General features: G+C 36.9%; 1 protein-coding gene across 5 annotated transcripts in view; it reads left to right on the plus strand.

Moving 5' to 3' along the window:
- The first annotated feature begins 541 nt into the window (after positions 1 to 541).
- The window catches only part of elmo3 (engulfment and cell motility 3), a 55,330-nt gene continuing 41,838 nt past the window's right edge, over positions 542 to 14,033 (plus strand). For all 5 annotated transcript variants that reach the window (XR_015526404.1, XR_015526406.1, XR_015526405.1 and 2 more), the window contains exons 1-2: positions 542 to 707; positions 10,824 to 10,925. Coding sequence is in view for 2 of the 5 variants with exons in the window: in XM_087312052.1 (XP_087168178.1) it covers positions 10,848 to 10,925 (78 nt within the window). In the remaining 3 variants the exon portion in view is untranslated. The remainder of the gene's footprint in view (positions 708 to 10,823; positions 10,926 to 14,033) is intronic.

The raw sequence follows: 14,033 nt of genomic DNA on the forward strand, positions 1-14,033 counted from the left end.
ACATTTGCACTAACCTCCGTTAACCTTTTAGTGGTGGTTCATTCCGCTGTGGTGACCCCTGATCGAACTCAGGAACTCAGCCCAAGGAGAATGGATGATTCTTTTGGAAAAAAAAAACAGCCTTTATAGTGTGTGCAAATTTTATAAAGGATTTTTAATTTCGTTCAGAAGCAGCAATAGCAAAAGAAATTGCATTTGGTAGTAAAAAAAACAAACATTTTTAGTAAATGAACAATAGACATAATGACAACTTTTGTTAAGTACTAAATTTCTAGTTGTTTCTACAGTTTATGGTTGTTTTGTTTTTGAAACAGTAATTATGAAACGTGTTATGGTATGTCCCTTAAATCAGTATTTATAGACAGTATCAAACTCTAAACATGTGTTGTGATTTTAACAAGAAGGTTTTGCTTAATCTTTAGTTCGGGTCTCCTCTTTTCGGTCCCATAATCCCATAATCTTTTTGGAGTATGTCGGGTCTCCACTCCCTCCTCCAGGGGGCGGGAGGGACATTATTCAACCCGGAAATGTGAATGTGATCAATTAGAGCTAGAACTCTCCGAAAACTTTGAACGAAATGTAACTCCGGATCGCTCGAGACGAATCAAATCACGGTCGCCGTTTAGCGCAGACAAAAACGCAAATGTTCATCCGCCTCGCCGCTCCGTGAACTCCCAGAGTCTGATTTTTCTTCCCGCTTTTAACAGGTAAGACTAAACAAAATCACTTTTGTTTGCAACTTCCCTCGAAGGTTGAGCAAATCAAAACAGCTTAAAACTTATAAACATTTGCTTTCATCAATTGTTTTGTGTTTAAATCTCGAGTTAAACAAGAAGCTTCAAGCGCAAGTTTGTTTGTGTTGTTTCCTCAGGGTTGTAAAACAGTTTCAGACTGATTATAACACAGAAAACTGTCGAGTTTATGTACTATGGGTTCTTAAATGTGTCCCTGTAAGTGTTTTGACACTGGCATACGTTGTTAGTGCACAATATACAAAACAATTCGCATGAAATCTTAAAACATGTGACTAATAATCTTTTCCAGCACTTTTGGATTTACAGAGGTGGGATTGAGAAATGCAGCAGAAATGTTGGAGGTTGTTGGTCTGGCAGAGAGTGGCACGGATGAAATTCCTGGCATCCTAAATTCCTCCATTCACTCCCACTGGAGATCAGACCTGCACATGGGTCAAAGGGCATGAATTTGTTTTGGGATTCCTGTTAGTGGCCCCTCAAGTAGTCGGTGTTGATTGTTTTGACCATTCTAACTTCGACAAATCATTCCCTGAAGCAAAAAGTAGACTGAGTAGCAAGAGAACTGTGCTGTCACAACTTCTCTCTAAAGCGTGCTGAGGCATGCTGGGAATGGAGTCTGAGAAACACAAACATTCAGTCTGTGTCAGCAGCTCTTACACCAAGCCTCGGATTGAAGGCTGTGACCTAGAAGTAGTCGAATAGGAGCTCATAGATATTCCAAATCACCTGGTTTAATTTAGTGTCAACACTAAAACAGTCAACCTAACTGGTTAACAAGTGAATAATCAGCATAGATCCTGAATATATGAGGAGTTTCCACTGATTTGTTATTTTGAGTTCGTTTTGTGTTTCAAATTCACTGAAACCCAGCTTTCATACTTTCAGTGGTAAGTCTTGTTGAGCACACATATGGAAGTACTTGAGTCTGTTTAACAATTCGGCAGAGGCTCCTTAATAAAGCGGCTGTGTGTGTGTGTGTGTGTGTGTGTGTGCGCGCGCACAGAAGTGGCCTCGGCCTCAGATGGCACCACAGTCTTTTCATCGACTCTGACTTTCTGATCATATCTTGTAGAAAGAAGGAACAGATTGACATTTCTGATTATTTGGGTTTAAGTGTAATTTACCACAACATGAGACCACTTTTTTGTTGTTCAGAGGATATTATTTCATATTATTTAAGAAACAAAAAGAGAGAACTTTATTAATTTGTAGTATGATTTGAATGGAACGTATCAAAATGAATGTGTTTTGTTATGTGTCTGTGTATTAGGCTATTTCTTGTCAGCTGAGAACTTCTGAAGAGTTTATACATAAAGGTGTAAAACCGCCCAGCATAGTTTTCGTCTGACACAAATGAGGATCTGCTGCAAAGCGATCTGCAATCTTTCTTCTGCTGAGCAGCATAGTTTCATGTTTACTCATTGTATTTAGATGTGTTTTGGGCGATAGGATTACAGGTAGAGGAGAGAGACACATTCCCTTTTATACCTGCCTTTGAAATCCGTCTGTTTTGTTCACTTTTAATCACTTTTCTGATGAGAAACGGTCCACAGGTGGGTGTTTGTGTACACTAGGGCTGCATAATGTTTGAAAAATGTAGCATTGCCAAAATTTTGTAGTTTGCAATATACATTTGCAGCCCATTTTATTAGGTACACATTACTTGTACCAGGTTAGACCTTTCTTTTGCCTTCAGAACTCCCTTAATCCTTTGGCAAAGATTCAACAATGTACTGGAAATATTTCTCAGAGATTTTGGTTGACATGATAGCATCATGCAGTTGCTGCAGATTTGTCGGCTGCACATCCATGATGCGAATCTCCCATTCCGCCACATTCCAAAGGTGCTCTATTGGATTGACATCTGGTGTCTGTGGAGGCCGTTTGAGTACAGTGAACTCATTGTCATGTTCAAGAAACCAGTTTGATATGATTCACTGTTAATGACCCAGCACGTTATCCTGCTGGAAGTAGCCCTCAGAAGATGGGTACACTGTGGTCATAAAGGGATGGACATAGTCAGCCACAATACTCAGGTAGCCGGTGGCATTGACACGATGCTCAATTGCTACTAATTGGCCCAAAGTGTGCCAAAAATATCCCCTACAACATTACACTACCAGCAGCAGCCAGAACCGTTGATACAAGGCCATGCTTTCATGGTGTTGACTCTACCTTCTGAATGTCACAGCAGAAATCGAGACTCCTCAGACCAGGCAACATTTTTCCAATCTTCTGTTGCCCAATTTTGGTAAACCTGTGTGAATTGTAGCCTCAGTTTTCTGTTCGTAGTTGACAGGAGTGGCACTGCTGCTGCTGTTGTAGCCCATCCGCCTCGAGGTTGGACGTGTTGTGCGTTCAGAAATGCTCTTCTGCATGTCTCGGTTGTAACAAGTTGAGTTACTGTTGCCTTTCTATCAGCTCAAGCCAGTCTGGCAATTCTTCTCTGACCTCTGGCATAATCAAGTCATTTGCGCCCATAAAACGGCCGCTAACTGTTAATTTAGTTTTTTTTCGGACCATTCTCTGTAAACCCTAGAGATGGTTGTGCGGTAAAATCCCAGTAGTTCAGCAGTTTTTGAAATACTCAGACCAGCTACCTAATAAAGTGTGTACCTAATAAAGTGGCTAGTGAGCGTATGTGTTGTGATATGAATACAGTTTCACCAGATGACTTAAGTTAAAATCTCTCTTTATAATGTTTGATCAACTGGGATGATTTAGCAGTGGAAGTCTCCATAAAATCTAATAAGCATTCTGTAAAGCTTTTCGACACATTTTTTTTGTGGTCTGCTTATTTGCATGTGTTGTGAGTATTTTCATCATTTGTTTTGTCAATGATTGATGAATTCATGTTTACTATTTGCATCTCCATAAAATCTAATAAACAATCTAAAAACTTTTTGGACACATTTTCGTTGTGGTCGGTGATGTAGACCATTTTGATGGATGTAAACAAAAACTATGGTCCCAACGTAATTCTTGTTTTTTATTTTTTATTTTCATTTTTAATTAGCTTCTGAGAATCCAAAAAGAGCCTAGAATCTAGAAGTGTGTTAATATTAGAGATGTACTGAATTCTTGTCAACCAAAAATGTATCAGCCAAAAATACGTTATACCGTTTAATGGACCCTGGATCTGGAAGCATTAACAAATTAAATATATATCGTTATCGTACATTATGTAAAAAAATTATCGAGATTGCATTTTTGCCAAATTGCCCAGCCTTAGTTTTAACCCTTTACTAAACAATAAGAACTCCCCGATGGCATGGGGCCAGCGTGAGAGACGCTCGGGACTGTAGACCGGCTCGTTACTGGCCTGATTGGCTGCCTTGTCACTAAAGTTAAATTTTTCTGCGACTACTTGTCAATAGTGTGTAAATGCAGTCTTAGAATCGAGAAACAGTTTGTTGTTTTAAGCTTTTATCTTCAATGTAAAGTTGCAAACACCTTATTGCTTTTCAGTTCCTCTTATCTGATTGGATGTTGTGAGCATGTTTTTTTTTCTGTAACCTGGTAACAACCAGTTTAGGTTCAGAGATGGCAACATAAAATTATGAGGCTAAACGTCTTTTCCTAATGTCTTTGAAGCAAACATTTATGAGGGTACATCATTGCGAAAAAAATATTGTGATGTTTTGCAGTTTGCCATCAGTTTGGCAAGGCAGCCACTTTTTTGTTTTGAAATAAAATACCTGCACATTCTCCATACTGCTATTTTTGTTTGCGTAACACATTGAATTCTGCTCATTATACATTTATTAGCATTTTTAAACATTTAAATTCTCGATTCACAGACATTTTTCTTGACAATTAATTGTGAAATTTTTTTTGTTTTTGGTTTTGGTTGAGCCAGTAGAAAAAATCCTTAGCCTTGAACCCTGATTTGAAATGCAGAGCAGAGTGAGTTTTGGATCGACAGAACCAAACAAATCCAACCTGGTTAAGATCAGGTTGAGTTTTTAAAAATGTGGATTTAACGGCACTATTCACACAGGACACAGAGTAATCTATTTTAACAATCTAGGTGCAAAAGCATTAAGGATGTGTCCGAATCCTTGTTTGATATTTTAAGGATGAAAAAATATGGTCACGATCAAGGTGAAATGGTCTAACAGGGTTGTGCTTATTCTCTTAATGAGTTATGTGTGTGATTGGAGTCTCATTACCCATTCCCTTTAAGAGTCAGTTGCGTCGCACCATGGCGCATTTGCTATTTACATGGCGGTTTTTGTAAGTGGAAAAACTGAACACTTCACTAGCAAGAATAAATGCTCCGGTAAAACAGAGCATCTGCACGAGGATAAAGAACAAGCCTTCTCCATTCGGCCCTGTTACTTTTACTCTTTACTCCTTTACTTTTGTGGATGAGAAAACGGTGTTGTATGTAGCCTACCATTTCAACTGACCCGCATGATGTTTGTTTTAATCATAACCAAATCATATATAAAATTATACACAAATTACAACCTGTCAATCACTTTTTTACGCGGGACTCCGGCATGAAAAGGCAGAATGATCTGTGCCGTTATAATGGCGTCAACAAACTTGGATGGTTAAAAAAAAGGTGCACAACCAACAGTGTCTGAGGTTTTCCCTAAAATGACAAAGTACAAGCGTGAAAGCAAAAGATTAAAGCTGTGTACCGATGTTGTGACGCGTTACCTGATAGATTTTAAAAGACCGAAGAGTCATTAAATAGAGACAAGAATAATTAAATATTATGTTTAACAACTATGGTGAGAATAGTTGACTTGCACTGCTTTCTGGGATTTTGTGCTCACAGCACCTGTTGACTGCCTGCAGCTCATGCCAGAGAGTGTGTGTGTGTGTGTTTGTGTTTTGTTTGTTTGTTTGTTTGTTTGTTTTTGCGGTCACGTGATGTGCATTTTCAGCGGTATAGTGTGGATGGAGATCTGTTCAGAAATGCTGGTTGAAACACCAGTGTGGATCGTTTTTGTTATAATGCCATTTGAAAACTAAGATGTATTCGTGTAAACTTGGCCTAAGTATGTATTTTCGCAAGCGGGTTGCTGCTGCAAAGGGGGCGGGGGATCGCGATGCCAGCTCAGCATTGTGATGAGTCATTGACCAAACCATAGTCAATGGCGCGGTCTATTTTAAATCCTCAAAATAGCAATGCGCCAACAATGCGCCTTAACACAACCTCTTTTATAGACCAGCACAAACATGAGGCCACAAAGTGGTGCAAATAGATTTGCTATTTAAACAACATGGTGCAAAACGTGAAAACGCGGCTTGTGCCTTATTGCGCTGGGTGTATGATTGAGTCCAGAAAATAATGCAATGATTGGCTAATTAATAAAAAAAGGTAGGATGTATTGAATGCCACTTTTGCTTTAAATGCAACTTCTCATATCTAAAGTGCTGGAGTAGATTTAATGCTAGTAGTCTGCAGTCTAGGAAGGAATGTGTAAAAAGCGAGAGCACATTATTCACTATTAGTATGCCAGCATGCATGCTCACTTAATGTAACAGTAGCACAGAGAGAAAGAGGCACACAAGTTCTCGTTAAAAAGAGGAAGACGGTCGACACAAAACACAGTCAACCTGAAAATAGAAATGGTGACATACTTAGCATCCCTCGTAGCACACCTCAGTGGCATTTTGGTCTGTTTCAAAATGTGTTTGTACTCTGCTTGTGCCAAAATGCACTTATAAGAGTGTTTTGATCAGCTTAAATCAGTAGATTGCAATTATAGTAGATATTTTCTCCTGCATTGAGCTATAAATCTCCACTTCAGCACCTCTGCCTGACATTTACCAAACTTCACCTTTTTATTCATATCTGAAGTTTTTTTTAGGGGGATTTGTTTATTCATATTTTGGCACATACATACAGTATCGTGTGTTTGAATAAGTGCTGTCACGATTACCAGTATCAAGGTAAACCAGTCTATTTTTCGATTGTTTAATATTAGGGTTTTAGATTTATGTTATTAATAAAACCATGAATTGATTGCATTTTGAAAAAACTCACTGTAAATCATATAACTTTGTGATCAACTATTGTGTAAATACATGTTCATATAAACAGTCTAAAGAAGTTGTTGACATGGAATTGAACCAGATTTTGGTAAAACCCAAACAATACAAACATAAAATACATGGAAATGTATTAATTACTTTATATTAAAGGCTTTTTAGGTGATGGCATCTTAAAGACGCCTATCAGGTGGAGAATGAAGTCACATGTATTGCTCAGGTGTTTTTTCCACTGACTTCAGCAGAATGTTAAAATCTTGCTGCTTCTGTGAGTCTTGTATATCAAATCTGATCTTTAATTTGTATTTTATATTGGATTCAGGTCAGGTGATTGGCTGGGCCATTCATCAGCTTTATTTTCTTTCTCTGAAAGCGTTTGAGAGTTTCCTTGGCTATGTTTTGGATCATTGTCTTGGTGAAATGTCAACCCTGGTTTCATCTTCATCATCCTGCTAATGTAGATGTTGGAATAAAGCACCTAATATCATATAAAATGATGAAGGGCAGATGGTTAATGAAGAACTACTTAGAGATTTCAGCTGCTGTCTGGGCTTTCACTTCCTTTCTACACCTCCCTTTCTTCTTGTGTTCAATATTTTTCCTAGTGTCATTTAAATTTATAACGCATGTCTTAGTTTGTAAAGTAACTACATTTATTTTCTTTGCATATGTGGATTTCTTTGGTTGTTAGCAACATCCAAGGAAAATTTCAAGTCAACAGCACCTTTAGATATGTTTTTTTTCTGAGAAAAATGGTGACGTGTTCAGTACTTCTTTTCCCCGCTGTATATATTTATAAATTCAGTTAAAGTATGTTGAATTCCTTTCATTTGAAGTGTGTGCTGCACAATATTTAGAATAATGAGCTGAGGATTGACTTCACAAAATTAAATATCAATTAAAAGTATTGCAATTATTTTTTTTTATCAATTCACAAAACCCTTGTCTTTTATAAAGCAGCTTTATGCAGTTTGTAAAGCAAGGTAAACATGGACATCTGAGTCTGAGGTAGTTGTAGAATGGCTGTTTAAAATACAGGAAAAACTGACATTGCGATTCTTTTAATTTTCTAAGATGTATATAGTGACATGGAGTATAAATTCACCAGATGAAATGTATAGGTCTATTTGAAAAGAATATATAATTTTAGATACATTGAGATGGTTTTGTAAGTGAGAGCAACAACAAAAAATATAATAAACCAATCACTGACAAATGAGAAATACAGTAGAGCAATGCTGTACGAATAATATGTGCAGTGCTGTATGATTTTTCTGGACGTCTAGTAATATTCAGATACACAGTTTAATAATCAAATGAAAAATAACATTTCTTCATAGTATAGCCTATTTCGATGTGATGTTGTTATTGACCCACAAACATTTCCTGCTTGTTGTCAAACTATTTCGTATTTGTAACAAATGGCAATTTAATCATAACATAACATTAAAACAGCCATCATAACATTGTTTATCGATATGTGAGCCGTTTTGGACTCTTGGAAGCTAAGGAAAATAAAAATGTAAAACAGAAAATATGTTAAGACCATTGTTATTGTTTACATTCCTCAAAATTGTCTATATACATAAATAGTTGCATTTTTTCTTAAAGTTAGAAATGTAATGTCTTATGCCTGAATACTTTAAACTAGGGCTGCACAATATTGGTTCAGCATCGATATTGCAATGTGTGCATTGGCAATAGTCACATCGCAAAACATGCAATGTTAAGTATGAATTATAGTTGACCAGGAGATACAGAATTGTATTTAACGAAGTAGCGAATTTATACAATTTATGCCAAAAAAAATTTTGTCTTGTTTTTATTCCAATTCTAGTTCTAGGGTAAAACTCTTTTAAATTTGGCTTATTTCTTCTGAAGTTGAAAGCAAAACAATATTTTACATTTAATATTTAAGATTAAGAAATTTCACATATTTGAACTAGTAACAAGACAAATCAAAGTAGGAAGAGCATTTTTTTGCGGTTATTATTCAATTTCTGTACCTAACTCCCTAGAAAACTAGTGCTATTCAAACTATCTAATGAAACTGTATTCATATAACAATATCTATCGCAGAAAAATAAAATGTTGCAATATCATTTTATTCCAATATCGTGCAGCACTACTTCAAACTGACTTGAATGATAAAACATAAATGTATATGATAAATATAATATAAATGATAAATGTTTTAGTGACTTTGTTTAGTGTTTTCAAATGGGGCTCCTGGACAATTATAATATCGATTCGACATATTATTGCGATCTGATTATGAATGTCCTCATTGTGATATAGATGCTGAAGCGATATATTGTGCAATGTGTAGCATTGCCTTAAATAATAAAATCAAATGTACAAAACACACAAACACAAACAATATCCATGAAATAATAAACGAATCCCTAATGCACAGATTCTTGATTATCTAGCATATGTTTTAGGCAGCGGATAGCCCCATACACTTTCACATGCACACACATGCACTACGGCCAATTTAGCTTATTCAATTCACTTAAGTGTGGCTTATTTATAAACTAATTTCAAGGTTCACATGCTTATGATTGAACACGGCTGGTACTGGTTCCGTATATTGCAACAATCAGATGAATACTGAGACACTATAAATAACCAGAGTTTTCCACTTCAGTTATCTTCTTCTTGAAGAATCCCCGATAAGGCGGCACGGCACGTGGCCTAGCGGTTAGCACTGTTGCCTCACAGCAAGAACGCCACTGGTTCAGCCACTCACCAGGCCGGGTTTTTATGTTCCGGGGTTTCCCCCAGGTTTCCCGGTTTCCTCCCACCATCCAAAGACATACACCATAAGTAAACTGACTACTCCAAAATAGCATATTAAGACAACTCTTAGCCAGATATATCTCGGCACGTTCACAAGCAGGGGAGTTCTTGAGACCTACCTGAGCTCAAACTCCCTTCTCCTAAATGAGACAGAGCCCCGGACTTGAGGATATTTTGAGACCTGGGGCCTCATGTATGAAGACTTGCGTGGAAATCTTACTAAAACATTCCCACGTTCAGTTCATTGTTAGTAAATCCAAACGTGAGCGATTCTGAGCGTGAAATCTGGCGTACGCAAAGTTTTTGTTTTTGTTGATACATGAGGCCCCAGGTCTCTCTCATGGGACAACATTACAAAATGTGCTTTATTATCAATCATCAGCTAAGACTAAACTCTTGAAAGCGCATGTCTTTGGACTTGTGGGGGAAACCGGAAAACCTGGATAAAACCCACGTGAACAAGGGGGGAACATGCAAACTCCACACAGAAATGCCGACTGACCCAGCCGGGGCTCGAATCAGCAACCTTCTTGCGGTGAGACAATCTTGTGACATTAATTTTTTTTTAGTGTCATTTGATTTAGGGCTGCACAATACTGGAAAAACTTGATTTTGCACAATTTTTATTTATTTTTTGCAATATATACTGCAATATGAATACAATTTCACCAGATTGTTTAATGTTTATCTGGGAAGTCTTGGTGCATTCACACCAGATGCGGATGAAGCATCAGTCGCGTGTGATTTACATTGTCAATGCAAAGACACGAATAGACATCCTGCGGTGTGATTTGTGCGAATAATCTTGAGTGCGTATCGCTCGTTGGAAAATCTGAACTTCATCAGACATTTGCGCCGTGTTAACCAATCAGGAGCTTGCTCTTGTAGGGGTGTTGATTATGACGCAGTGCCTGTTGTTGGTGTCCCGAGGGGAATCCTCTTGCCGACACTGGCAACGGTTCATCAAACTGGTCTCAGCTCAGTCAGAAGCACCGCTGAAAGCCTTCATCATCAGGTATAATTTCTGGAGGAGTTGATAAACTCACAGAGCTGGGTGCACCTCTGAAAGCATCTTGTTGACTCAGACACAGCGCCTGGTCAACAATAATTCAGACCAACAATCATTGCAGACTATTGCAGACAATCATTGTGACTATTGCGTGCCATTGCATTTGTAGTTTGAATGCATTTTCTCAACACTTTCTTGTGTGTATTTCCTGTATTTCTTCTCCTCATCTATCTCTCTCTGTTTTCCAGGCTCTCAGACCTTCATCAGTCAAAATGCCTCAACAGAAGGATATAGTAAAGATCGCGATCCAGATGCCAGGGGCGTACCCGCAGCTCATTCAGCTGGACCAGGTGAGCCGTCCTGCACTTCCTGTCATAAAGAGGATGTTGAGTTCATAAAACAGAGTGAAACTGGCCGCCTCTCAGCATTTGAGGAATAACAGCACTCCTCATTTAGTGCAATGCTGAAGTTCATGCAGATAATTTGAAGGGTTTCACGTGAATGAGGAAGTTGTGTGTTTTTAAATATTGTAGCTGTGTTTTTTGGAAAGCTTTGAGTTGCATTTGTGCTTACAAGTGGAAAGTATTTTCTGGAAAGTTTTAAAATAGTATGTTTCATTTTGCCTTTACTTTGAATTTGAAAGCAGGAATGATTACTAGACATTTTACTAGACAAATTAAACAGTGAATTTTTCATTTTCTCTGGGTTGTGACAGAGTTATTATATTACTCATTTGTCAATCATTAACCAGCCAGCCCAAAGTCATAGATAAACACGTGTTAAACTTGAGAAAGGCATGGATATGAAGGAGAAATAATAAAAAGACAAAATTATTAGTCCTTCTGTGAATTTTTTTTTTTTTTCAAATTTTTTGCAAATAATATTTAAAGTGGTGGTCCAGGGTGTATTTTAAGGCTTGGTTGTGTTTATAAGATGCAAATCGTATACAGCTACTCAGCTAACATGAAAACGACGTCATATTTCCTAGTTCCTCCGAAAACCTGCCCTCAGTAGGCTCTGATTGGTCAGCTAACATATTGCGATGTGATTCGTGGATTGTTTCTATGTCACCAGGAAGGGTCATGCCTCTACTAGCACATGCTTTGCCGTTGTGTAACTACTGTCAGTCAGTGTAACTGTCAGCCTTATCAGTTTGAGCCTGAATCAAACAAAAATGAAGAGGACACAGCTGAACCTCATGCCTGCTATTATAGTTGGAGCTGTTCCTTTGAGAAGTTTTTAGCTGTATCCACCAGTGAACTGTGAGAGATTATGGAAACTGTCCTTTGTCAAATGCTAGCTATGTCTTTTTATAATTCTCTGGAACATGATAAAAAATTTTACTTGTAAGCACTTGTCTCTTTGCGTCATGTACTTTGTAAGCCCAAATACAGAAACATATGAAGCTCTGTGAAAATAGCACTTTTTGGATGGCATTTTAGCTTTCTTTGCTATAACATCACAGTGCCCCTGGCCACCTCCCTTCGCTGTACGTGGTGTATGCATGTGGTAAATGCACGTAACCTGAAGCGTTTGTGATCTCACTAGCCCGCATGTATTTTTTTGTTGTACCCAAACTTTGTTCGCTGTAGGTTTTGCTAGGCCAATGTCTCTCTTTGCATTGAACTTTTGAGCGACTTGCATTCAGAGATGTTGTTTATGTTTACACAGCTACATTACACATCAACTAAAGTTTAAAATATGATATGGTAGTGGACCACCCCTTTAACATGCCAAGTGCTTTTTTACAGTATTTCCAATTTCCAGTATTTCATTTCTTTTAGTTTTGCTGGAATAAAAGCACCTTTAAAAACATAAAAAAATAAAATAAAAAACAGATGCGCAGCTCAGCACCACGACATGACAGTTGGAAGAATTGCCCATCAGACACGCACATAACTGGGCGCCACAGACAGCTGCTGACTTGCGGCACCGATGTGCATACCCTGATAAAAAAAATCCATGTTTGGAATTCTAAAATCCATGGGGCTGCATGGTGCGGTGCATCTGGTGTGCGACTCCCTTTACCCGCCTTAAGAAATTATTTTTTTAACCGGCTACTGACCAAACCGCTGTTATCCTGTTATAACCTAATTAACCTTTTCAGCTTTTAAATTGCACTTTAAGCTGAGTTTGCAAAATAACTAGAAAAATATTATGTACTGTCATCACCAATTAAATTATTATTCTAAATTTATTGTTAAAACTATTATGTTTAAATAAAAATTAATAATAATTTCTATGTATATTTATACATGGAATTTGAAGTCAGTTCTGGTTTTAGATCTATTTCAAAATTATTAAAATGACAAAAAAACAAAACAAATAAATGACCAAATAAAAAATAAACTGGTGGTGTTACACATCACAAATCTCTTGGTTCAGATCACACTATGGTTTTTCGGATCAGCAAAAAAAAGAGGAGACAAATGTAATTTGCTTTCCATTTATTACAAAAACAGTACTTCAAGACACTTTTGGTTTTAACAAACTGAACTGAGAACTTGTAATTTCATTAAAAATGAAATGAAGAAATAATCAGCTGAATAAAAACAAATAGTAAAATATTCAGTACTGTGAAAAAATTACTGTTACTGCTCTTGCTGATAACGCTTGATGCAGAAATCAAAGATTATAATTTGTACAACCCATATTTATTTTTAGTCTCATTTTCAATAAATAAGTTATTTACTCATAAAACTTCGTTTCATTGCTAGATGAGCATTTTTGAATAATTATTCAGTGGCATATTTTAATGGCTGGTTGTCACCACCTATTGGTTAAATAATTTAATGGCTGCCTACAACTTTCATTTTTGAGCATCAAGTTAATGCATATGATGATGATTTTTATCTTTACCTTAAACGTCAGTGGTTTTATCTAAATTATAAATTGTTATCCCAGTATTTCTGTGTTGTTTGATTGTTTGTAAACTAAAGACTGAATCTCTTTCTTGATTTTTGCTTTTTTCAAACACAAATTTGAATGCAGCGATTCGAAGGATAAATAAATATCTGCAAATCGCCATCATTAATAATTTGTTGCAAAGTTTTTGAGATCCCGATCTTTTAATGATTAATCGTGCAACTTACGCGGAATGCATTAATATAGGCTTAACGAGTAGTGACAGAAAACACCTTTAATAACTTAAGAAACCCACCACATCCCGAATAACCTACCACAACGTACTCCGTCATTATTATATTTTACAGGAAAGCCTAAATGCTTTTTCATACATGTGATTTGAATTATTTGAGCCGATCTCTCTGTGACCGTTACGAATTTAGGATTAATCTACGTGTAAAAAACAAAAAGTATTAATCTGCGAATCATGTGTGTTCCGTACAGTGATTTGTGATCTGTTACACCCCTACACATTTTTAGATAATTAGAAAATGACATGTCCATATGAATTGGTATTTGTATTATTTATTTATAATTGTACTTGAATAATTGTT

This window comes from Danio rerio, chromosome 25, assembly GCF_052040795.2.
Source record: "Danio rerio strain M-AB ecotype USA chromosome 25, GRCz13ab, whole genome shotgun sequence".
Lineage (NCBI taxonomy): Eukaryota > Metazoa > Chordata > Actinopteri > Cypriniformes > Danionidae > Danio > Danio rerio.